This window comes from Paroedura picta, chromosome 9, assembly GCF_049243985.1.
Source record: "Paroedura picta isolate Pp20150507F chromosome 9, Ppicta_v3.0, whole genome shotgun sequence".
NCBI lineage: Eukaryota > Metazoa > Chordata > Lepidosauria > Squamata > Gekkonidae > Paroedura > Paroedura picta.
In genome coordinates this window covers 50141888-50167903 of record NC_135377.1, presented here as the reverse complement: position 1 = coordinate 50167903, position 26016 = coordinate 50141888, and the positions used below count along the sequence as shown (strand labels likewise).

The window sequence follows — 26016 nt, the reverse complement described above, 5'->3', positions numbered from 1 at the left end:
CCCACGGCTCTTATCTCTTATCTCCGAAAACCAAAATAAATGCAGTAAAAGCTATTACTAATTAGTTTGAGTTGATTTAAGTCCTTCTTCTGCTTAGGGAAGAGAATTAGCCTGCCTCATATCGAGGTGGCTTCAGGCAGAGCAAAAAAGGGGGGAAAAAGAGAAACGGAGAAATACTTGTGTCTCTGTGCGTTAATTGATGTCTTGATATCTTGGAATTTGGCAGATGTCCTCCCCTCAGTTCACAGCAGTAATTTGCAGTAAATCGTAGTAGAGGGTCAAAGTAAATTCTTGAAGGAAGAAAGAAAGAAAAGTCCAGAATATGGCAGTCGTCCTCTTGACCCGAAACGCTGGCAGCCTGTAATCCAGGGAGATATACTCCCTAAAGGATTGGAGACTTCCCTAGAAGAATTCCCTAGAACTTCCTGGGTAGAAAGGTGAGGTGGGGTTTGCGTACCCCTCCTCTTTTCTGCCAATTGCTTCCACAATTGACCCCTGTCAGGCTTCAGAGATTGCACTGCAATCCTTTTAGGACGTCATCTTTAGCCACCTGCAAAATTTACACGAGGGAATTTCTCCCTCCAGTAATCCTTGTGGAGGGAAAGGTGGCACAGCCTCCACTGGCCACTGAAACTGTGAAGGGAAGGACAGAACATGGGCTCATGTACAGCATACCAAAGAGGAAGTTATCTGGGCCCAATTCTTCTTCCACCCAACTATTTCTTCAAAGTGGGGGGGAAGATGGGTCAGCCCAAGGTCAGCCAGCTGGCTGTATGTGGGAGAGTGGAGAATCAAACCTGGCTTGCCAGATTGGAAGTCAGCATTCCTAACCACTACACCAAGCTGGCTCTCTGAGTTTTAGGAGGAAGACAGCTCTGTTCCACTGAGGGGGAAAATTAACCCATTGTATACAATAATAACAGTCCAAACAGTTCTGTTTGGTAGCGTCATGACCACCTCTGATCCCTGAATCCAATGTAGAGTCTTCAAGGAGACAAAGTGCCAGACTGGCTGAGTGCAACCTCCTTGATAGTCTAGAGTAGAGTACTTAGGATAGTACTTTCTTGGACCACTCAGTACTTTGGCACCAGCAATGCAGCTTAACCCACTTACCTCTCAACCTATGCCGAACTTGTGGAAGACAACCTTGCCAGATCAACATGTCTAGCAGGACTTGTGTTGCCAGTCTCATCCCCCCATGCCTGGCCAGCCTGATCGCACTTGAAAAAATCTGATTAGACCTGACTGCAGAGTACAGGAAAAGTCAAAAGCCAGGCTAATTACTCTGCATCCTAATAGATATATATTAGCTATGCCATCTCAACTCCTACTGTTGTCTAGTGAAATATCATGTCAGAATAGTCATCAGAAGTAGAAAATAAGTCTGTTCACTTTCAAAACATCTATAACACTTATGAATGAACATTGCTTGAATCAGGTTTTGATCAATATATTTCTGAATCTGCATCTATAATGAATTGTCAAAGGTTTTCACAGTTGGAGTGAAGTGGCTGTTGTGGGTCTTCCAGGCTGTGTGACCTTGTTCCCTGATGTTTCACCAGTAATTGTGGCTGGCATCTTGTGGCTGGAGGTAGGACACAGCAAGATGGGAATCTCTCTGTGCACACTTCCAAGGACTAAAGCAATGGCCACACAGACCAGAATACCCACAACAGACAGTCTGTATCCATAATCCACATGTCTTCTGACACTTAATATAGGGCACTCACCTACTTAACTGATTTTGCAGAAGATATTTTGGCAAATGTAATCAATATTAATGAAACCTCCCAAAGTGAGGATTTCAAACACCAGATGGCATTTCAGAGCTTTTCAAATGATTCAATTTCAAGGCCATTCCATTCTCTTTTGCAAGATATGGTTGATGAGTGTGATGGTAGGACTTCCATTGGGTCCTGTATGCTGTCATAAAACTTTATTGGGAGCACAGAGAGCTATTTTCCATATTTCCTGACCAGGATACTACTGAACATGTTCAGGGCAGTGTCTGGACCCTAAAATGAGCCCTTCCTCAGTGCTTACATACAGCTCTCCTTGTTAACACTACATCCAGCTAAAAAAGAGAGATTCCAAGGGGATTGTCTTTTGGGAAACCGAATCCACATAGACCCAAATTTTATTTATTTATTTATTTGCTAAATGTCTGGAATTGGCAGCGTGATCTAGTTCCCCTGTATTATTTTCAGTGCAGGATAAGGTGGACCTATTTGAGAATATGATGCCAAACTGCGTTTGTTAAGACTGTTAAAATAAGTAGCTTCTTAATAATTCTTTTACATTGAACAAATAGAGTGTCTTTTGTTTTTCTTTGCTTTCAGATTCTTTTTGAGATTACTTTCTGGCTATTGCTTAGACAGCACCTAACTGAGCGAAAAGCTGTGCAGTTAAAAGAAGATGTTTTATCTGAGATCAAAGTAGAAGATGAAGAGAGTGAAGAGAAAGGTAAAGCTGTATCTTAGAAGATGCTTGAATAAAGAACATTTTGCTGCCCTTACTAAACCCATGTTCCTTCTTTGACTGGAATGCAGTTTCTGCTTGAAGATGGGCTTTTTTGTGACAACACTATAATTGTGAAACCCTACCCAAGGAAATAAAAGAGAAATTACTTTTATTAGTGTTCCCACTTTTTTCAGGCAAATCTGTAGAGTTGTTTAGGAGAAACTTCCTTTTATGTTGTGGTTTTATTATGGGTGTTCTGTAACGTATTAATGAATATTGTGATTTGATTTTTATCTGTGAACTGCTTTGAGTTTTCTAGAAAATGTGATTGATTGGATGGATGGACGGACGGACGGACGGACGGATGGGTGGGTGGGTGGGTGGATGGTTGGTTGGTTGGTTGGTTGTGGGCCTGGAAGGGAATGACTAGTACAATCAGCATCCATTACTACTTCCCATATCCCACCCCATCACCTTCTAGAAGATGAACCTCAGTGGCCTGCTAGTGCCTCTGGAACTTACCTTTGGATCTAGGTGGCAGCAGCCAAATTCCAGGAAGCAATAGCAGGTGTAGGCTATACCTGTCACATTCCATGCTGCCATTAGCTGGGAGCAAAACAAGTTATTGATTTATTTACCATTTGTAAGTTCCAGTGGCATGTTGCATCCTTATAGTTATCCTCTTGTAACTCCCAGTAGTTAGCTGAGTGTTGAACAAACCTTGATTCTCTCTTACAGTACATAAGCTATGTAGCAAAGGAAACTATAGTTAGTAATTTTTTATTGATCAATTAGTTTACTCACTCTTTATTTAAACAATTGGCTGCTGTAGAGTAATGAAAGGTTGCTGAAAGCAAGGATTTTCACTAAGTGCGGGGGAAATACTGCCATTACATTTTACTGTACTGTTCCAGTACATGTAAAGTAATCCACCAAACAAGCTTGAGCTGCTCACAAACAGCTACACAGCTCAACAGAAAATGTATTTCCTGCTTGTGAACTTAAATCAAACCAGGGGATATTGCAGCGCCCCTACTTTCACCAAGCAGCATTCTCTTTTACCAAGCAGTGTCACCTAGACATTATATGAGGACCTCACAGATCACTACACAAAATTACATCTTTGCCATGATTAAAAAGTAGAACAGTTATTTATCTACATGCTGCTATTAAAAATATACTTCATGAACAGTCTAGGAGGTGGGGAGATGAGTTTTTCCCTTGTGTGTTCTTTGAATTATGAGGTTTATAAAAATACTCGTTTTAACAAATCAGAATTATAGTAAGGACAAGGTATTTGGTACAAGTTGCAAATTTACTCTGATCGCCAGTGCTGCTAAGAGGCACCCATGGGCCCTTGGACATAGATCTCACTTTTCCCACAATGACCCTGTCCCAAACAATATAACATAACAAAATAAATCTCTTGGCTTGCTCTTCACAGGAATCTTATAGTAATAAAATAAGGAGCACGACTATTCATCTGTTTATTTATTTATTTGTATCCCACCTTCCTCCCCATCAGGGATGCAAAGTGCCTTAAGGTCATTCTCCCTTCCTCCATTTTATCCTCACAAGAACAGTACAAGATAGGTTAGGCTGAGAGTGTGTGACTGGTCCAAGATCAACCAGCAGGCTTCCATTGCAGGGTGGGGATTTGAACCTGGGTTTGCCCACATCCTAGTCCTACCTTTAATCACTATGCCACGCTGGCAGGAATAGCTCACCAGAGTACAAAGCTAGGAGACACAAAATCAGCCACCAGCTTCAGAATGATTGTGGGGATTCCTGGGCCAAAATGGAAAGACATGGGAGATGAGACAAAACACAACCACCCCTAGTGCTATTTGCAATGGAAGCTAAGGGTCTCTGTTTGTGGCAGGCATAGCCCAGAAAATTAATGCTACATATTTGAAAATTGGTCCCCAACCCCAGAGTGATGATGAAAGCTGTACTGTTAAAAATGAAGGGAATTGGAACACCTTGAATCGGGTTATCTTCACTACAGGGACATGTAATAAGAGATCTTTTAAGCAACCTGTCATGTGTTTCTAATACTCAGATCCCCAACCCACCATGGAAGGTTGCTGGGTGAAACACTCTGCCAGACCTACTTCACAGGGTTATTGTGAGAATAAAATGGAGGACAGGAGAACAATGCAGATCTGGGTCTCCACTGAGGAGAAAGACTGGGTATGGTATTTGTTATAAATCTAATTTTAATGACAGTAAAGAAACTACATAATTTGTTATATAGCGAAGTAGGTATTAGATCTTCCACCTATACAGTAATATTGATTATGACCCAGTGACTGAACTGGGAGTTCTAACTTCTGTTCCACACATATAACCACTCAAACATGTAAAGGGTGGATGAGGGGGGAAGCATCCTTTTACTGCTTGGTTAGATCATAGGGAAATATTAACTCCCTCCCTCCTTTCCATTCATAGTATTAAGAAAGGTTTGTTACTGACTCTAAGCAAATAGCAGTGAGATGGACTTCAGGCCAAGAATTTTAAAAAACTTAATGAGAAAAGTATGGAAAAGAAGGAAATTAATAAAAAGAGGTAAAGGTTGGCTTATATTGCTGCAACACCCCAACACTTTTCTGCAGTGACTAAAAACCTTTTGACCGCATCCATAAAGCTCCACAGAATTCCATTACTTTCACACTAAAGTATCCTGATTTGGGTGCAGCACCAAGTATGTTCCCTGTTTGCCACGCATTTAGTGAATCCTGAGAGAACACGATTCCCCCCCCCCGGGAGGGAAGTCACAGTAACCTAAAGTGAAAGCTCAAAATTCATATTGGCTTTCTCTACTATTTCCCACCTCAAAATGATGGCATTTGCAATCTGACTAATGCTGTCGCTCTGCCCACCCACCTCCACTCCCCGCTGTATTTTTTTTAAGTGAACGTGATTATGTTACATTGTAGTTCCAAAGTAGCACAAGCAGGACACACAAAAACCAATCTCCCCCTCCAGTAAGATTGAACATTATTTGTCAATTTCATAAAGGGAAAAGGAAGTGAAAGGAGCCATGGTCAGTTTCAGCAGGGAGAATACAAACATTGTTAATTTCCTCCAGCACCCTCCAGCTTTCCACAAGCCCCCCCCCCCCAAAAGCTACAACATCGGAGCATCTTATACTGTTTTAAATACAAATACAAATACAAATACAAATAAAAGGAGGGAGGAAATTAACAACACAGGACTACTTTCTGGAGCCTGAGAGCTTCTTGGGGGGAAGAGGTATTATTTGCCTCCCCCTGCCCACCACAGGAATGTCTTACAGGAATGTCCACTTTGCACTTAATGGTCTCCAGAAGCTCTTTGTCTTAGGTCTGACTTTGATTTACATGGGGTTAGGAACATCTGATTGGGTCTGTGCTCAGGAGCTGACTTACTTATTTACCTGCTCCTCTGCCCTCCCCGCAAGTAAACAAAATCACTTTATAAACTCTGAGTCTGTACAGAGTGGAAGCCCAGGGATTATTCTTGGGGATGCAAACTTCAGCAATAATCCTGGGTGTAAGGTATTTCACCACAGGCTCTTCCTGCAATGTTATCATTCATCCTGCCTTTTCCATGGGTACTAACTCTTTTATCTTGTTGAAAGAGTAATCAAAAAGAATATCTCTGAAGCCATATTTCTCTGACACATTGTTCATAACAATATCAGGCTACATCACATATTAGGTTAATGAAGGTGCATTTAATTACATTTCTGCTTGGATGGACGTGTAATCAGGGTATTTTTCTTGAGAACTGCCAGAAACTCTCAAAGTATTAATCAATACACTTGAAACAATCAATCCATGTTTTTTGTTGATTTGCAAATTAATGTTGGTACCTTTGAGGTTTGAATGCTAAAATACATCTTAGACTGCATTTGGTTCAATTAAATCTATTTTGTTTTGTGGCAACCTTTGAAGATAGCACATATGCTGAATGGCTCTTCTCTTTGCCACCATCAGCAGGAATTGCCGATCTGTGGAAAGATTGAGAGAAAGACTACTCTTGCAGAAGAATTTCAGAATTTATTCTCTTGCAGGATAGACTATTCTGTAATCCAATTTTAACCAAACATGTTTGAGTTTTTAATGGCTGTGTTGTTTTATTGAAGAGGTCAGTTGACAGTTAAATAAAGAAAATGTAATTGCTTACAGAAGAGGAATCACAAGACAGTGGAGAAGAATCCCAAAAAAGTGGAGAGGAATCGCCAAAAAGTGAAGAGGAATCACAGACAGGCGAAGAATATAAAAAAGAAGAAGATGAAGAATGTGAGGAAGAAGAGGAAGATGTAATGAAAGTCTTGGGAAATATGGTGATGGCTTTGTTTGTTAAGTACTGGATTTACGTTCTTGGAGGAATGTTCTTCTTTGTCAGCTTTGAAGGAAAAATTGTCATGTACAAAATCATCTACATGGTACTCTTCTTGTTCTGTGTAGTCCTGTATCAGGTAAGTAGTACAAAACCTAATTTTTGTTAACATCTAAATGGTATAATAGGGTAAGTGTAAATTTAATTATGGTTTAGCTATATATAATGCACTTTTAGTGTAGTTCTAAAAAATATGGTTATATTAAGATAACAAGCTAAATTAGATTTTTAAAATTGTTATGACTTTTTCAGTAAATCATAAGGTTACTAGCTGCAAAGCCCATTCATAAGAACGGGCTTTGCAAGGCTGTCCCCGAGGCCACCACGGTACTACAGTTCTGTCAGGGAAGGGACTACAGTCCTGTCATGGAAGGAGGCTCCCTGGGGCGCGGCAAGCACTCTCGCCGTGGCCTTATCAACTTAATCACCTAATCAACTTGCTGTCTTGGGGGGGAGGATGGCCCGATTTGAAAGTGGGATGGCTGTCGAGCAATCACTGATGAGGAGGACGACCCTGTGCAGCCCACAGTTCCAGACAGCCCTTCTCTCTTAAACTGCCTCAGAATGCTCCCTGTGGGGGGGGACAGGGCAGGAGGCGCCTCGCGGCTCCTGACTGGGTAGAACTCGCGGGTTGGACAGGGCCAGTCCGGGTAAGGGCCCAATCAAAAGGCATGAAGCGCCTTCCGATTGGGCCCTCACCCAGACCTGCCCTGACCACTCTCCACACACTTAGCCCTTAACGAAATATGATACCGCTCACCAAGCGGTTCCAGATACCAGGATTTTTTTGTTAGTATATGTTGTGCAGATGATTCCCCTTTGCCTCTTTTTGACTATATTTATTTATTATTTAGATTTATAGGCCACCCCTCTTGAGCCCATCATTCTGGGGCAGCGTATAGCATTATAGAATAAAACCATTAAAACACATAAATGCCATTAAAATGATTAAAAATTTAACAACAAGTATCCTGCACTAAATCATTGCTGTTAATTCCCCATAAGAGGGAAGATGTAGCAGGAGACCCCTTATTTTCTATTTGATAAATTTATTAAATGCTTTCCCACTGAAAGACATCTTCAAAGTGGATGATCGTACCAACCATGGGCCTGTTAGATAGTTTATATGATGAAGGTTTTCTCTGTTCATTGTTGTTATTATTGTTTTCATTCATTATGATCAGTGAGTTCAATGTGAACCACCCTGAGCCTTTACGGCAGGGCGGTATACAAATGCAATAAATAAATTAAATAAATAAAAGTTGACTTATACAATGTAACATAATAATCCTGTAAATGCACTGTGAGGAGATTGATCTACTGCAATGTTCTCAACATGGAGCTAGTACTACATGAAGGTAGTATCCTTACCTCACAGGTTTTCTGGATATTTAGACAGATTTTATGGTCTATTTTGTTCAAAAATATTAAGGAGTAACTATTTATTTCCATCTCCAAATTTTTCCAGTTATGAATACTTGAGAAAACTAAGTAGGTGTGGACTCAGAACATTAACATCATCTAAGAATTTCTATAGCTGCCTTACTGGAACTTTGAACTCCCTGGGCAAGAAAGGCAATTTATACATGGGCCTAAAATACAATTACTCATAGTTTCAATGTCCTGTTAAAGACTGCAGTCAAGTTTTTAGCATAATGTTTTCATTTAGCACAATATTTATCACTGCAGCTAATATTCCGCAAAATGTTTACTAAAATGTAATTATTTTAAATTTCTAATTCTCAGGTGCACTATGAATGGTGGCGGCGAATTCTGAAATATTTTTGGATATCGGTAGTGGTTTACACAATGCTAGTGCTTGTCTTGATCTACACATATCAATTTAAGACATCTCCTGATTTTTGGAGAAACATGACAGGACTGAGTAACGCACAGTTAGTATTTTCCATTCGTTTAGACTTATTTTGCTTAAACAAGAAGATGATGGATTTGGGTATAGTTTATTTATGTATTTTATAGTCTATCTTTTATTGAATCTCAAGGTAGATTATTAAATATATATGGTCCCTGATCTCTTCCATCAGGTGGGGGCCAGGACAGAAAAGGCTCTGGCCCTAGTTGAGGCTCAATGTGGATTTTTGGAGCCAGGTATCACCAGCCGGTTGGAGATGATGGAGCATAGTGCTCTTTAGAGGGTGTAGGCAGAAAGGTGGTCTCTCAGATACACTGGGCCCAGATTGCAGCTGCAGCATTTTGGATCAGTTGCAATGACAGCCCAAAACCCCAGACCAGCTGTGCCAGAGGATGCACGTAGATATTGAAGAGTGTGGGGGAGAGTATTGCCCCCTGTGGCACTCAACGAGGGAGGGCTAAGGGACTTGGCAACTCTTGCTCCACAGCTACCTTCTGTGTCTGGTTCTTGACAAAGGTGATCAGCCACGTAAGGCTGTCTCCTGAATTCCCATCCTGGCAAGGCGGTGGGCTAACAACTTGTGGTCAGCCACATCAACATGGCTAACAGATCTAAAAGCACAAGGATAGCTGAACCACCCCAATCCAGCTTGCACTGGAGGTCATCCACCAAGACAATTGGAGCAGTCTCCACTCCATGGCCAGGACGGAAGCCTGACTGGTATAGGTCCAGGGCTAAATTTTCCTCCAAGAATGCCTGGGGCTGGTCTACAGCAAACCTCTCAGCTACCTAACCCAGAAACACAAGTGTGGGACCAGACAATAGCTGGTGGAGTCCCGCGAATCCAGCAATGTTTTTTTTTTTGTTTTTCAGGAGAGAGCAAACCACTGCCTCCTTAAGCCCCCTTGGGAACTCCCCAAATGTCAGGAAGATACTAATAATATCCCTTGGTGGCCTCCTATTTGTTGGTCACCTGATTTGAGCAATATAATATCCACAATAAACATATAATACCTCCTACAGCAGCCTCAACTACAATTTTGTTCCTTTTATCAAAGAACCTGAACTGTTCCATTTTACCTGAGCCATTCCATTCCCTACTAGGAACTTATTCTCTATAGCTATCCCACTGACATGAATGGAGAAGGGTTACCAGCTCTGGGTTGGGAAATACCTGGAAATAGAATCAGGAGTAGGCAGGATTTGGGATGGGGAAGGAGTTCAGTGGAGTATAATGCTATACAGTCTCCACACCAAACCAATTATTTTCTCCTGCAGACCCCACCTGGGGTCTGGCATGCCTGTAATGGAGGTTGCTCAGCAACGATAGTTCCTGGAATTGCCTAGTTACACTTTAATTTGCATCTGGACAAATTAGGCAGATTTTGAAACCTTGAATTCCAGGACTAATTCAGCACAGAAAAGAAATTCTGCAATCACAACTATTATCTGCATTACAATGAACTGAAACACAACTCATCAAGACCCATTCGAGAAGCTTTTCTTTAAGCTCCATGTATCTATAACTGAGGTTCATTGCTCCTTTTTAGTTCTGTATATCTTTATCAGATGAGTGAGTTTCTCAAAACTGCATTTTTATATTCTTTAAAAGAAAAACTGTTTAGTACCAGTAAAGAATATGCCGTCTGAGGCACAAGAAATATTGACAAACAAATACATTTTGCTTAGATGATTTAATTTTCTCTTATTCTGTTTTGTATTTCAGACTAAAGGATTTGGGGTTAACAACGTTTTCTGTCACAGAGCTTTTTACCCGTATCTTTATTCCAACCTCCTTTCTGTTGGTATGCATATTACACCTGCATTACTTCCATGAACCTTTCCTCCAACTTACAGACTTGAAAGCTGTAACAAGCAAACAGGACAGCACCATCTACAGGTAAACAAGAAAGACAGAAAATGTTTTTTATTTTCAGGGTCTCAAGATCTTGGCCCTGAGATATGTGAATTTTTCAATATTCCTACCCGCCTGGGTTTCTAAATGTACTGCAGTTGTTCAAAACTGAAATGGGTATTTGTGTTCTTGGTTAATTGTGTTCCACTGCTAAAATATTTTTTCTCCCAGATTTTTTTTAACATTATGTTTTGTTTAGGTAAGGCATAGATCATAAGACTTATTCTAAGAGTTGAAGAAAATAATGTCCCTGCTTAACACTAATGTCCTATATTTTAGTACAGAAACTTTTCTAAAGGAATGTTCCAGTTTCAGGAATCATAATGTGTAGGCTCAGCATTTGTTAGTTCCATATCTTATACTACAAAGAAAACTGTACATTGCCACAGACTCTGTAATTTCTCTTGACAGTGTTCCATTCCCAGTTGTGAAGTTTGAACTAATCAGTACAGTACAGTGCAGAATCGGCTGGCCTGACATAAATTACCAATGGATGTAGTTACATAGTCTATGACCATTTCCGTGTTAGGAAACAGACCTTGTTTTAGTCTCAGTTTGGATTTTCTTTGGATGCTGTGAGTTGACTCTAGTATTTTTGGAATGGAAAGTGGAAGGGAAGGGGGAGGGAGGATGGCGATAAGGAAAGGGGTGTGCCCAAACAACCCAAAATCGTGGGCGCAGGGAAAACCCCAATTGCATGCATATCCATATTGGGCAGTCCCAAATTACACTCTGCCTCGACTAATGAAATCACTGTGACCAGGAATTAACAAAACACGCAGCTAGTCAGATGGCAATTCAGGACTGCCCCTTGACAGGCAAATTTTCATGTGGAAATGGACAGAAAAGCTGATCCCTTAAAAATGCAAATCCAAACAGTATTGTTAGTGCATAAACAGTCTATATGATGTATGATTTGTTTTACTTTCCAGACATCCTTAAATACATCAGATTTTGGTTGCTTGCTTTGGGGTTAGAAAAAATTAGGCGAATGGAGCTTCAACATGACAGATGCATAAGTGAATTGTGGCTGAGTTCATACCTTCTTCCAAATGAGCTGGATATTGCTTGTTGTACTTCAGTTGCTGTAGCTTTTTCACCGCTGGTGTATGGGCAAGTCAGTTTTTAGTTAAGTTAAGGAAAGGCAGATGGTTTGATTTGGACTTGCCTCCACAGCTTTAACTCCAAATCACAGATTTAACTGGTTTGTGGATTGGAAGAATGTTTTGGTGTAAATCTTCACTGCTGTTGCAATGTTTTAACATTTTCTAGTACAGTATGCTAGTGATGTTTCAATGTGCCATTAGGTTTCCCAGTGCTGCTACATGAGAAATATATTAACATGGGTTGAAACTTATAAATTTAATCAAGACTTACAAGTAATGGTGTGCAAACCTGCAGATAACAGCTCAATATAAGCAGGGCATTCAGATTTTTAAATTTAATTTAGGTATCTGAGGATGATACTTTAAAATTACATTTGCAGGCAAGGGAGGGATCAAAGGTAATGGGAAGAATAACACAAGAGAAAATTAACCTGGTGAGAAAATGGCCCCTGCCTTGATTATTGCAGAAGTCTTGGTACAGCATAGCGTAGGAAACTTAGTTGGACAACCCACCTATTGGCACAAGCCATCGTTGCAGCCTGCTTGCTAAGGGAGCATCATAAGATGGCAAGCCCATGGGTCCCACATGGGCACCTTCCACCAATGTATGACTCAATTGCACCTTAAAGCAGAGGTCCCCAACCCCGTGTCCGGGGCCCAGTACCGGTCCGTAGATCAGTCAGTACCGGGCCACAGCTCCTCCTCATCTTCCTCCCCAGCTGCTGCCTTGGAGGCTGCCCTGTCACTCTGCAACCGGCAGTGGGAAGTCAGGGGCACTGGCGGGAAAGCAAGCAGAGCAGCGGCTCAGACAGCAGCAGCAATGTCCCTCGGCAAAAGACTACCCCCCCCCCCAGGCCTCAGTAAAATTGTTAATCATTGACCGGTCCCTGGTGATAAAAAGGATGGGGACCACTGCCTTAAAGGTTCAAGCCGTGGGCAAGCTCCCAGTCTGATATAACATGGACCTCTCTTATCCACAAGACCCTCATAAGATTAGCCCCCAAGGGAGGCAGTTCTGCTGGCTCAGCCTCCACCAATTTGGATCTGTCCCAATATTAAAGCCTATAAAATACTGTATCTGTCCAGAGATGATATCCTTAAATTATGTTTCCCATGTGGTATTTTTAAGGCCTGATATTAAACAATACATAAGTATTAGAGTTTATTGTGTAGTACAGGAAGCTAAGTATGGTGGTTAAGATTGGTTAAGATCTGCTAAGGCATGCCTCCTTGGGGTTAAGCCTTGCAGCTGGAATTCCTTTATTAGGGGGCTGAATGACTAGGAAGATACAATCCTGCAGCCATTTGGAACCAGTTGCCCAGATGCTCAAAGTCAGACTAAGGTCACCTGACCACACCATATCCTAATCTTCCCCAGGAGTGCTTCCATATTGGCTCCTTGGGGAATCAGTCATCTCAGAACTCTCTCAGCCTCACCTACCTCATAGGATGTCTGTCATGGGGAGAGGAAAGCTAGGTGATTGTAAGCTGCTTTGACTATTTTGGGTAGTAAAAAGTGGTAGAAAACAATTAGCTCTTCTTCTACAGTCACCATTCTGTTTTTCTCAGTGACTGACCAGAACTTACAGAAGGGCCATGGCAGGGGTACCGAGGCCTTCATATCTCTCTGCTACTGTTTTCCCAGTAAATGTCACGGTGTATTATCCTTCAACATGGAGATCCACTCAGCTGTTGGAGAACCACTTTGGTGTAGTGGTTACAAGTTATAAATAAATAAATAAATAAATAAATAAATAAATAAATAAATAAATAAATAAATAAATAAATAAATAAGTAAATAAGTAAATAAGTAAATAAATAAAATAAGTGACAGCCTCTAAACTAAGACATTGGCTTTGAGTCCCCACTCTTCCATATCCAGCCAGCTGGGTGACCTTGGGTTAGTCATAGTTCTCTCAAAGCTCTCTCATCCTCACCTACCTCACAGGGTATCTGTTGTGGGGAAAAGAATGGTAGGCAATTGTAAGCCACTTTGATATTTCTTTGAGTAGTAAAAAGTGGAGTACAAAAGACCAGCGTTTCTTCTTCAGAATACTTAATGAAGAACCTACTCTTTCATGAATCTTTGTAATACTTTGTAAAATCCATCTATGCTAGTGACATTCAAGAACTATGTTCTTTGCAAGTGAACATAGTTTATCTAGATTTCAGTAAAGCTTTTGATAAGGTTTCACATGATATTCTTATTGACAAGTTGGTAAAATGCAACATGGATCCTAATTCTGTCAGGTGGATCAATAACTGGTTAACAATTCATACCCAAAGGGTACTTGTTAATGGTTCGGCTTCTTCTTGGAGAATAGTGACAAGTGGAGTGCCCCAGGGATCTGTTCTGTAGCCTGTGTTGTTCAACATATTTATAAATGTTTTGGATGAGGGATTAGAGGGGATATTTATTACATTTGAAGACAATACTAAACTGGGAGGGGTAGCAAACACAACAGAATACAGAATCAGAATACAGGATGATATTGATAGGCTGGGGAAGTGGGCTAAACTGTATAAAATGAAATTCAATAGAGACAAATATAAAGTTCTGCATTTAGGTAGGAAAAACCATATGTACCAGTGTAGGATGTGGGAGACTTGTCTTGGCAGTAGTATGTCTGAAGAGGAGCTAGGAATCGTAGACCATTGAGTCAGACCATACATTGAGTCAGCAGTGTGACTTGGTGGCTAAAAATGCAAATGGGATTTTGGGCTGTATCAAATGGAATATCATGTCCAGATCATGGGAGGTGATGGCACTCTGCTCTGGTTCACTTGGAGTACTGTGTTCAGTTTTTGGCACCACAATTGAAGAAGGCTGTAGACAAACTGGAGTGTGTCCAGAGAAGGGCAACAAAAATGGTGAGAGGGTTGGAGACCAAGATGTATGAGGAAATGTTGGGAGAGCTTGGTCTATTTAGCCTGGAGAGGAGACAACTGAGAGGGGATCTGACAACCGTCTTCACGTATTTAAAAGGCAGCCATAAAGAGGATGGAGCAGAGTTGTTTTCCCTTGCCCCGGAGGGACGGACCAGAACCAATGAGATGAAATGAATTCAAACGAAATTCCATCTAAACATCCAGAGGAAGTTCTGACAGAGTGGTTTCTCAGTGGAACAGGCTTCCTTGGGAGGTGGTGGGTTCTCTATCTTAGGAATTTTTTTTTAACAGAGGATGGATAGCCATCTGATGGAGAAGCTGATTCTGTGAAAGTTCAAGGAGGTGGCAGGTTACAGTGGATGAGCGATAGGGTTGTGAGTGTCCTACATAGTGCAGGGGGTGGGACTAGATGATCCAGGAGGTACCTTCCAATTCTGTTATTCTATTATTCTAACTTCCAAGTACTTTTCACTGCATGATTTGTAATAATATTTCACTAATCTTACTGTTTCGTTGTGGTGTGAAATTGTGTGCCTTTTGTGATAAGATACCTTTATATATTAATTCCTGATTAACATTCTCCTCTTACCTCTTTCTCTTTCTCTAACCAATTTTCATGCTGTCATCACATGTATTCTTGTGCTTTCATCTCTCTCATCAAAGCCATGCCAAAGTCAATGGCCGTGTTTATCTAATAATAAATAGGTGGGTATTTTAATATTTCCTTTGCTTTTTTCACAGAAAATGTACTTGTTAATTGCATGCTTAATTTTCACTGTAAAATAAAAACACCATTCTAAGCACTGAGGAGACAATTTTATCCAAGTGCATATTGTTAATTAATACCTCATTTGAAGTTTAAGAGTTTACACCTCTGAAAAGCTATGAAGTCCATCATTTCACTTTAAATTACACCTAATTCATTAACTGCCCACTTTTTGCTAATGGTTGGATATAGAAAATCCAGTTAACTGAGGAAACTTTATGTTATGAATCCTACATATCAAATATAACTTGTTTATATACACACTCTTGTTTAATTCAGACAATTGGCATAATCTGAGCATGCAAAATTCTAGGTATCTTGTGACTAGAGGTTCCTTGAAAATATCATTGAAAATTTATTTTATCCTTATTTTATGCTGAGAAAGAAACCATGCATTCTTATTTTCAAATTTTCAAATTTCACATCAAGTCACTGATGCAGAGTTCTCATAAAACGTGCAGGTTTAGTGGCCCATTTATAGCAAATGAATTTCACAATTATTTAAGATTAATAATTGGAGCATTATTTGTTTTCCTGATTAAAAGGAAAACTCTCACAGTGGATCTCGTATTGTTTTCTGCAAGCACATTCTCTCTTTCCTCGTCCACATTGCCAATGTTGTTTACATGGCGATACAGATGAACTATGATTTTCTCAAAAAGAGAACTTAACTTCCATCCTGAAACAGGACTTTATTGCAGTTTTTAAATCAGGTTAGTGCTCCAACTATAAAAGATCCAGCAATTTTGTAGATAGAAGAGTTGCCTTAATAGACTGTATCTTTAAGAGTGTCAATCTTTCAAGAAGGAAGAACTTTTCAGGCTTCCTTTGTCTTTCCTGAAGAAATCAAGAGACAAAGCTGATAACAATCTGAGGATTTAGAGCAATGCATTAAGAGCATTGTTTTTCTAGATCACCCAAACTTTTCTCAAGAGGCTTGCCAAGGTTTATTAGATTAGCGTTTAAGAAATATAATTGAAAGTTTTCCTTCTTGTAAATATCTAAATTCAAAGGGGCTTTCTGCACCGGGATCCTTGTAGCAAATTGTTTGCTGAACGAAAAATCGCCATTTAAAATAGTGGAATTAGTCGTTATGCATACCTGCCTTTGTAGTGGAATCCAGTTGCGTTTATATCATTTCCCACAGGCTTCCGGTCTCGGCAAAAATCACTAGAAAGGAAGCGCTATTGCCGAGCTCGTCCCGCCCCTGGCCATCAAGCAGCCAATGGGCGGCTGTTAGCATGCTCCCAAACAGCCCCTTTCCCTTTAAGAAAGGGTTTTTTAAAAAAAAAAACACACATACCCATTGCAACGAATATGCGTTGCTTCGTTGCAACGGAGAGACCCATCCAGCTGGCAGGTGTGTTTGAGCTGCCGTTTCGTCGTTGCCACGTTCCCCCCGAGTGAAAAAAAAATCCCCCCCTCACGGGCGCGATTTTCGGCCGAAAGCAGTGTGAAAAATAAAGGGAAAATACATCAGCAAACGGGCTTCTCTGTTGTTTGTGCTTAGTGACTAAACAGCTCTGGGGAGGGACTGAAGCCGAGGAAGCCTCTAAACGGAGGCTCGCCGGTGCATTGATCTCTGCTCGCTTGGAGAAAAAAAATGGCGATCGCTTCGCCAGAAGATCAGAGGAGAGAGCCAGGGGGAGGGACTTTGTAGAAACCACAACAATGGTAACGCACAGAACCTTCCCGCTAGTGTTGCAGATTGGTTGCAGGAGTGTAGCGCTTTCCGGAGGGTGAATCCACTTTTGGGGATTTCCCTGAAAGCGCTACAAGGAAGCGCTTTTTGCGGATCGGTTTCAGGTGTGTGGCAGATTGTCAGCGACATTGTGCATAACGGCAAATCAGTAGCGTTTTCAATTGGCAACCATTGTGCGATTTTGAAGGAGTGCAGAAAGCCCCTTATCGTACAGTTAATGAGTCATTTGTGCGACTTCATTCAGGAAAGTGGCCACGTTGTATTCAGTCCATTGGAAGACATTAGACATTTATCCTTTTTTCTTCAGCATATGATTTTGTCATTTTGTATTCTTATAAAGTCATTTGTTTCGAAGGAGATGGTATTAGGGAAGATACTGGCTGATCTTTAGGCTCATAGATTCAAATGAATAGCCATGTTGGTCTGAAGTAGCACAATAAAATCAGAGTCCAGTAGCACCTTTAAGACCAACAAAGATTTGTTCAAGGTGTGAGCTTTCGAGTGCAAGTACTCTTCCTCAGTATCATAGTATGTGATCCTATGAAGATTTCTAAGATTTCCCTTTCTAAAATGATTGACTTTAGTCGAATCAGGTGTAATAGCTCACTGTTGCACTGATAATGATGCAGTGGCTGAAATCCAAACAGCAATATTTCAAATATTGTGGTCCCCTCACATCTCTAAAGCCGCCTCTTTAAACTGCATCTCCAATGTGGCATGGAAGGCTACAGTAGAAAAGACAAATTTTGTAGCCCCTCTGGAAGTTGGGATTTTAAGTGATATTTGAACAGAGACAGCAAGATAGAAAGTTTGTCAAATGTAGCATCTACCCTAACCTCCCCCTGAAAATATATACGAGTATAACACACACCATTTGCTGGGCTCAGTTATAATTTCAGTCCTTAATTATTGCATGTAGAAAATAGTTATCACCCAAGCTTTTATTCTTCATATAATTCTTTAGCCAGTGAGAGTTCTTTCTGGAAATTCTAGTTCTTTAGCCAATTTTTTCTTAAACTTGACTCTGAGATTCTCCTTTTAAAGAATTCACAAAATCAACCTATGTTGCCTAAAAGCAAGGCTCTGAGTTGTATAAATTCTCCCAAGAATTCCCTGTAGTCTTACTCCTTGGAGATCTAATTCTAGCTCCTAAATAGAGATGCAAGTCTCTAGGTGGACCATGGGAATCCACTGGCATGAAAGTTCATGTCCAGTCTACGGAGATCAGTTTCCTTGGAGAAAATGGGTGCTTAACTTCATTGTACCCTACCCTAGTTGTCTCATATATAAAAGTCCCTGTCCTCCCCCAGGCTCCGTCCCCATATTATCAGGGAGTTCCCAACCTGGATCTGGCAACCCTGTCCCCCAAGCCCTGCTGGGAGCCTGTCAATTCTACTCCTAAAATATTTCCTATATTAACCATCTTTTCCCTGAAAGCAGGGTTTTGAGACCTGAGAGAGGACTCTTCCAGTCTCACATTCTGGAGACACAAACCCTGTCTGACTCACAACTGATGGTTTAAGAATTTTCTTCTCCCCTTGCCCCTCCCATCTGGTTCCTCTAACATTCCATCAGGCCTTAATGGCTATTAACTACGCTGTACATACACCAAGCAGGCAAAAAGGGTTTTGGTGACTTTCAGAAAGGCCCATTATGCACGGCCGCCGAAACGGCGATTTCGGGTCACGTGGAAAACGCGGAGGGGGAAGACGCGACGCATACCGGTTAGGCACGGGGCGGGGCGCGACGGCGGCAAAACCCAGAGTAACCGATTATGCACGCGCCGATCTGGGCGCCGCTTCTGGTTGCGCCCCGCTCACCCGGAAGCTGCGCTTTCTTCCGCGTTTCACTGACGCGGCTTTTTCGGCGGCATGCACCGAAGCTGCAGCCGGTTGCAGCCAGCTCCGTGCGTTATCCGTGATTTTAGTCGCCGCCATTCCACCCCAAATGTGCGCTAAAACCCCCGTGCATAATGGGTCAAAGGGGCAGGATCTTTGGTCTGTCATGCCTTCTCACATCCTATCCTTTCATTCAGAGCTCAATTTACACCCAAACTTAAAAAAAAATAGTTTGGGAGTTCCAGAGGGGTCCACAAAATTTCCCTCCTGACTTAATGCAGTGGTCCCCAACCTTTTTTTGGCTGGGGACCGGCAGGGCGACAGCCACGCCCACGCAGCGCACATGCGTGGCCGCGCCTGCGCGGCCGGCCTGCGCATGTGCACATGCGCGATGGCGCAGCCGAAATTGCACATGCACGGCACTTCCGCGCATGCGGGAAAGTGCCACGCACATGCGATTTCGGCCGTGCAGCACGCATGTGCACATGCTCGGCCCTGATTCCCTCTCCCCGCCCTCCCGCAGTAAGAAGCTTCCTGGGCCGCAAGCTTGCGGCCTGGGAAGTTTTTTACTGCGGGGGGGAGAGGGAACCGCGGCCCGGCGCCCTGACCTTCGCGGCCCGGCACCGGGCTGGGGACCGCAGGTTGGGGACCACTAACTTAATGGACTCAGTCATAACAGAGGTTTTTTAAACAGAGCTAGTCTTCCTTCCAGTCATAGGCTTTGGTTTATTCTGCATACTTTTCATTCTGAATGCACTGACAGTAAACCAGTAATGCATACATGCCAGACCTCCAGGCATCATGGCAGCTGTCCACCCACTAATTATGTCATTCCCCCCCCCTTGAAAAACATCTTTCTATGTAATGGAGAAGCATTATTGACAAGCTTTGGATTTTTGTATTTGTTACTCTGATATTAAAATACTTTACATTGTATTTATTTAAACATATATACAATTGTTATACTGTGGCCATGATCTCAAGCAAAACAAAAAATGGAATTGAGAGGCAATGAAGACAGTTAATTTAGTATCAAGAGCAGTGATGATGTCAAAATCCATATTGGCCATTTGGAAAATACAGATCCCTGTAAAAGCCTGGGAGTTTCCAGTACCACTTTATTCAGTATTTGGAATCAGGAGACCTATAGAACTCAGCTTCCAAATCTTCCTTTAACCATTACATGCACTTCATGAACATCCAGTCTGGAAAACACAGAATCCCTAACTGAACATCCAGTTCAGAGAGTGCAGAAACCAAACTACAGGAGTAAGTTTGGAGATGTGGGTGGCCAAAGGGAAGGACAATATACATTTATTGATGATTCAGCATGAGGAACATTTGAGAAGTGGATAAATTGTATTAATGAGTAATCTAATCAAAGCTCAAACAACCAGGACTGTTTCTACACCAGAATTAGGCCTGACTCACTGCTCATCTGGTTGCAAGGCTAATTCCTGCTTCCAGATGACGTCAGTCCCAGTCCTGGGCCATCCCGGGTCTGGCCCGACTCAGGCCCTCATTTGCTTCATGGCTGAGTCTGGAAGGGGAAAAATCAGGCCATCCTGGCCCGACTTCTCCCCACTCTTGCCCAACACTGTCCTGTTGAAAAAAATTTTAATGCCCCCAGACTGCTCTGCCATGCTGTGCAGTATGGCGGAGCTGCCTGGGACTTTTTTTAATTTGTAATAACATGTGATTGCATAACAATGTAATCATACATTCTTGCGAATTAATAAAAAGTCCACACTGTTGCGCAGCAGAACCTCACCGCCCTGATTGCCTTGTGTGGGGGCACAAATCAAGACTAGACAGGGTGCAGTGGGCAAATTCTCCCCTATGTGGGAGTGAGAAGAGTTGGAGCAACCTGCCCCAAGACAAAAACAAAAACAGCACAGCACCTCCCATGCGGTAAGAGTCCCAATTGGCCAGATGCAGGTTGGGAGATTTTGAGGGGTCGAGCCTGAAGAAAGTGGAGTTTGGAGGGGAGGAACTTCAGTAAGATATAATATATAGTCCACCTTCCAATGAGGCCATTTTCTCCAGTTGAATTTATCTCTGTTTTCTGGAGATCAGTTGTAATAGCAGGAACTCTCCAGCCACCAGATGGAGGTTTGTACCTCTTTGAAGGACTGAGCTAACTATGAAGTCAGCTTGTTCATTTCTATTTGATAACAAAATCATGCTTGCATAATCACAGATTTCTTTTCCCCACTTAGATATCGTCACAGGTATTTACCATGTAAAAGTACATCTTCAAGTTTTATAACTTTACCATTCATGCCTGATGTTTAGAATTTAAAGTATAAAGAATTAGCTATTAAAAATTAGAAATCAGACTTCAAAAGATGTAGTTAAAGTTGTCTCATATATAAAAATTCAGTTATGTGCCAATGCTTCATAATATAAATGATTTATTCACAACATTTTAACATTAATTATAATTAATCCCTAAATATGTTTTCATGCATTATTTGTCTACTCCTGGACATGCTTACTACCTGATGTTGTAGCTACTCTCATGAGCAATCTTAGATCTTCATATTTCAGAGCAAACTTTCTTTTAGAATGGCACCATCTTGATTAGGTTATAATCTGTATGGCAACAGTATTCATTATTAAATGTTAAAAGTTTGGGCTGAATTTCATGTAACTGAAAACAGACAACCAGTTTTTCCTAAGAGAAGAAGTTTAAGTTAGTATTATAATAAAATTGTATTTCTAGACTGCATCTCTAGGACGCTTTATAGTTTTGCTAATATGACCTTGACATTTTCTGCCTTAAAATAAATAGCTTGCATGCATTGAAAACCTACCTGGTTCTTTGTTCAGACATAATGCTGAACCATGAGTTGGAGCTAGAGCAGTGAGTCTAGAAGTAGCTTCAGGCTTATTCATACACTTTTTCCTCCTGACCTGTTGCAAATTGCTTCGTTAATTCCTGATTTGCTGTCAACCATAGTCTGTTGTTGCAACTGAACCATTAACCTACACTTTGAGCTCACACAAGTGAGCCCAAAGATTCTTCCAAATTCATTCTCAATGCACCAAATGATGGCACTGAGGAGATCTTAACATTGTTCTGCCAAATTCAAAGTTTCTTGTGTTTACTTATGAATTTGGAATTTTAAAAATAAAGACTTGTGGATCTAGCACAAGAGCTTTGGCTTTCTAAAAAGATGAAAATATATTCAGTGTATGAATTGTGTGTATGAATTCACTGGAATAGTACAAAGCTTGATTAAAAGTTCTTCTGGAACCATAGTAGATACTTTCCATCTTAACAGCAGCACTCTGTTAGTGCTAGGATGGCATGCTCCTGGCGTCACAGGTGGATTAAGAGAATGCTAGTGAGTTATATAGCATGATGTCTTATCTCTGATCTTCTTCTTTTATAACTCCTCTGTTTTCATTTCCTTTTTTCTTTCTGTTTCAATTACTTTGAGCAGCATCAAGAAAAAATTACCAATCCGCCAAAATGAGTAAGTCCCCATGTGAAGTCATGAAATGCTTGCTATTCCAACATGTCATTTCATGCTTCTACATCTTAAACTCTGACAGTTTTTTTCCTCTGTGGGGGAAATGTCAAGTTTAGGTGGCAATTTCACTGATTACTATCAAATAACTAGCATCCAAGTGAAAAATAATTGCTAGTATGGCGTGACCCAGTATAGTGTTTTCATTGTATAAACAGTATTAGAGCCATTTGTCCATGCACTCCTTGTTTATTTGATATGAGAAAATTGTTTACGAATTTGTAGTTGCTCAGCTTATTGACCTGCCTCTTTTATCTCATCAATAGGCTGGTGCACCAAGAAAGCCTGCCTGATTTAACAATGATGAATTTGAATGCCAACATTGAAAAGGACGAAGATAAAAAGTTGCCAGAATTGGAAGAAGGAATGGGGCAAAAGAGAGAAAAGGAAAATGATGAAGGTGGGAATGGAAAAGAGGAAGAAGAAGAAGTTGCTGATGAAGAAGATAATGATGATGATGTTGATGATGATGAATCAGAAACAGAAGAAATATCAGGTAACTGTGGAAAAATTCTTTATTTTTTGTTTAGTTTTAAACCTGCAAATTTTATCTGGTAACTTTACCAGCATAACATGATCTAAGATAGACAGTTATAAGTTAATCAGAATTACACTAGATATATAGGGGATATTGCTTTTCCATCTTTTTTGCTGGAAATCGGTGAGAGTAATGGCTAGGGGTGTGCATTTGGGTCTATCCGAACAAAAATATACCCTAAAATACTTTCAGTACTTGGTGAGGTATATTTTGGCTTATCAAATGCATCCAGGATAAAATTCTCAGATATATTCAGGAATTGCTGGCAAACCTGAAACATCAGATGAAAAACTGGAGCAGATTACTCCTGCTGCTGTTTGGGGGCTTTCTTCTGCAATCCCTTGAAACAGGAGTTATTTAAAGAGACTGCAAAAGACAGTTTTCAAAACCAAGCAGTAGAGGCATTCTCCCTGCTGGCTCAAGCTGGGATTCTTTTGCACTGTTTGACCAAACTGCCAAAAAGAGCCCAAGCTAAGCCTGCAGGAAGACTTCTCCTATGGAATCAGCTGCTTGGGCAGTCCAGTATATATTGGCCATCCCAACAAAGCCCCAGCTGAGCCTGCGTGCTATTAGGGAGAGAGAGGGAGACAATAGGCCTCAAAATTAAAGTGGGGGTGCTAAGGTTGCCAACTACCAGGTAGTTGGCAATATTTTACTTTAGGAAATATATGTTCTGGGATTGATTTCTCCTTTCTGCATGACAATAAGAACAGCCGTGTTCATAAAGGTGTCAGAAATAGTTCTCTATTGATGCTCACTTGTCTTTGCAGATTTAAAGAACAAGTGGCATTTGGTGATTGATCGCCTCACAGTGCTTTTCTTGAAATTTCTGGAATACTTTCATAAACTGCAAGTTTTTATCTGGTGGCTTTTGGAGCTACACATTATCAAAATTGTTTCATCATACATTATCTGGGTCACAATAAAAGAGGCAAGTAAATAATGGATATCCCAAAGTGTTTCTTGATTCCTGTTTTGCAGTAAACTAGCTAAAGCTTAGGCCAGGTAATAAACCCATTGTAATGAAAACATCTAAAGAATTCTGTGGTAATTCCTTTCCAGAAGAGTATCAGTGCTGGCATATAACATTAAGGATACTGGGGAAGGGAATGATGCATTGGATTTAGAATATGAAAATGGGACATTTGAGCTTCCAAAATAACTTTTTGTTCTCTAAAATGATTACATGCAGCCAAAAACCTGACAATTCATTTGGAGTTCAAAATATGCATTTTTCATTTCAAAATTTTTAATATAGGTTTTCACATTTTGATTTTACATTTACTAAAATGTGACTATCCTAACACCATCTCTATCATAAACTAACCTTTATTTTTTATGTCCAATTTGAATTTACAAGCCTCTTTTCTCTTATCCTTGTTACACCTTCTTACTTTCACGTTATTTTACTGCTGAAATAATTTATCCCTCTTATCCTTGCGCAGTCTTGTAAAACTTTCTTCAGGGCTCAGAACTCTTGCTCTCATATCTCTTGCTCCCTCAAACTGTCCATCGATTTTCATTTTCTTTTCGTTTATGCCTGGGGGTCCTTACCTTATGAAAAAATATTTTTCAGAAACAGATGAATGGGAAGAAGCATAGCTAGTACAAAAGAAAGCAAAGACTGATTCAGAGAGGAAGAAATGGAGGCTTTTTGCTGATTCCATCTTCCACTGAGACTTTTGATTCCTCTCTTAAGCGTTTACTGCAGGGGTTCCTTTGGAGAAGCAAAGCCAGTGCAGGAGGGAAAGCAGGGATCAGTGGGGGAATGGGATTTCCCTTCTTGAATTGTCATATGTTCCCCCTAGTAAAGTAATAATAAAGGGCTGTGTGGATGCAGAGCCTGATTGAAGGCTAGCATTTCCGGGGGGCAGGAGAACTCAACAAAAGCTGGTGCCCAGAGGGGTCACTCCATGGTGCCTCCCCCCCTGTTTCAGCCTGCCATTATGTCTGGATTTTGGGGCTGGATAGCCAAGGCAACCCGTTGAGGGGCAGGCTGTGGTGGGCTTCCTTGTGGTAAGGTGGCATGATTCTCTTCCCATGCTTGCCACGCTCAATGTTGAATAAAGGCTGTGGCCAAATATTTTATGCCCAAATTATGGTTGTCAGTGTCCTCATTAGGCAGTCAATATCCCCCTGCAAGGAAATGAGGTAACATTATAGAAGTTCATAAAAAGTTGACAGGTAATCTCTATTTTTAATTGTTTTGCTTTTATAGGTTTCCCTACTTAACTACGTATTTTTGATTGCCTGGGCTTTTGCTTTGCCATATTCCCAGTTCCGTCCATTGGCATCCAGTGTCTGCACTGTTTGGACCTGTGTGATTGTTGTCTGCAAAATGTTGTACCAGCTGGAAACTATTGAGCCTCACAAATATACTTCAAACTGCACGATAGTAAGATATAATGACTAACTGTATTATGAATTTTTTAATGTGCTTCTGCAAAGAGTCACCTTGGTGTAGTGGTTAGGACTGCAGACTTCCTAATCTTAGAAGTTAGGCCTTGCGCTCTGCGGGTGAAAATCTGCTGGTCGTTCCCGGCCCTAGGGAAGCACGCCTGGCCTCACTCAGGGCCAGGTCCTTTTCGGTCCTGGCCCCTGCCTGGTGGAATGAGCTCCCGGGAGAGCTGCTGCAGGATCTTTCATCGTTCCGCAGGGCCTGCAAAACGGAGCTCTTCCGCCAGGTTTACGGTTGAGGCCAAGGCTGACAATATAGACCTATGCCCCCCCCCCTTGGGATTTGGGATTAGGACCTGAATAAACACCATCAGGACCTAAGGTAAACATCATCAGGACCTCCTCTCCACCCGCCAGGGAAGTTGAGTTGCCAATCTTGCCATGTTGGTAATGCTGGGAATGTAATTATTGTTTTAATTGGGTTTTAATGGGGATTTTAGGATGTTGTAACCCGCCACGAACCGCAAGGGAGTGGCGGGGAATAAATCTAATCATCATCATCATCATCATCATCATTTGGCAAGATGGGTTTGATTTGCCGCTCCTCCAC

At 41.2% G+C, this 26016-nt stretch overlaps 1 protein-coding gene across 7 annotated transcripts in view; it reads left to right on the top strand.

The window, feature by feature from the left end:
* PIEZO2 (piezo type mechanosensitive ion channel component 2) overlaps positions 1 to 26016 on the top strand; it is a 273980-nt gene that overhangs the window by 177053 nt on the left and 70911 nt on the right. For 4 of the 7 annotated variants that reach the window (XM_077352780.1, XM_077352784.1, XM_077352786.1 and 1 more), the window contains 8 exons: positions 2340 to 2463; positions 6633 to 6925; positions 8593 to 8741; positions 10446 to 10619; positions 15293 to 15334; positions 22738 to 22967; positions 23780 to 23940; positions 25228 to 25404. In XM_077352780.1, coding sequence (XP_077208895.1) covers positions 2340 to 2463; positions 6633 to 6925; positions 8593 to 8741; positions 10446 to 10619; positions 15293 to 15334; positions 22738 to 22967; positions 23780 to 23940; positions 25228 to 25404 — 1350 coding nt within the window. The remainder of the gene's footprint in view (positions 1 to 2339; positions 2464 to 6632; positions 6926 to 8592; positions 8742 to 10445; positions 10620 to 15292; positions 15335 to 22737; positions 22968 to 23779; positions 23941 to 25227; positions 25405 to 26016) is intronic. The other 3 variants (XM_077352783.1, XM_077352785.1, XM_077352782.1) reach the window with 2 other exon arrangements.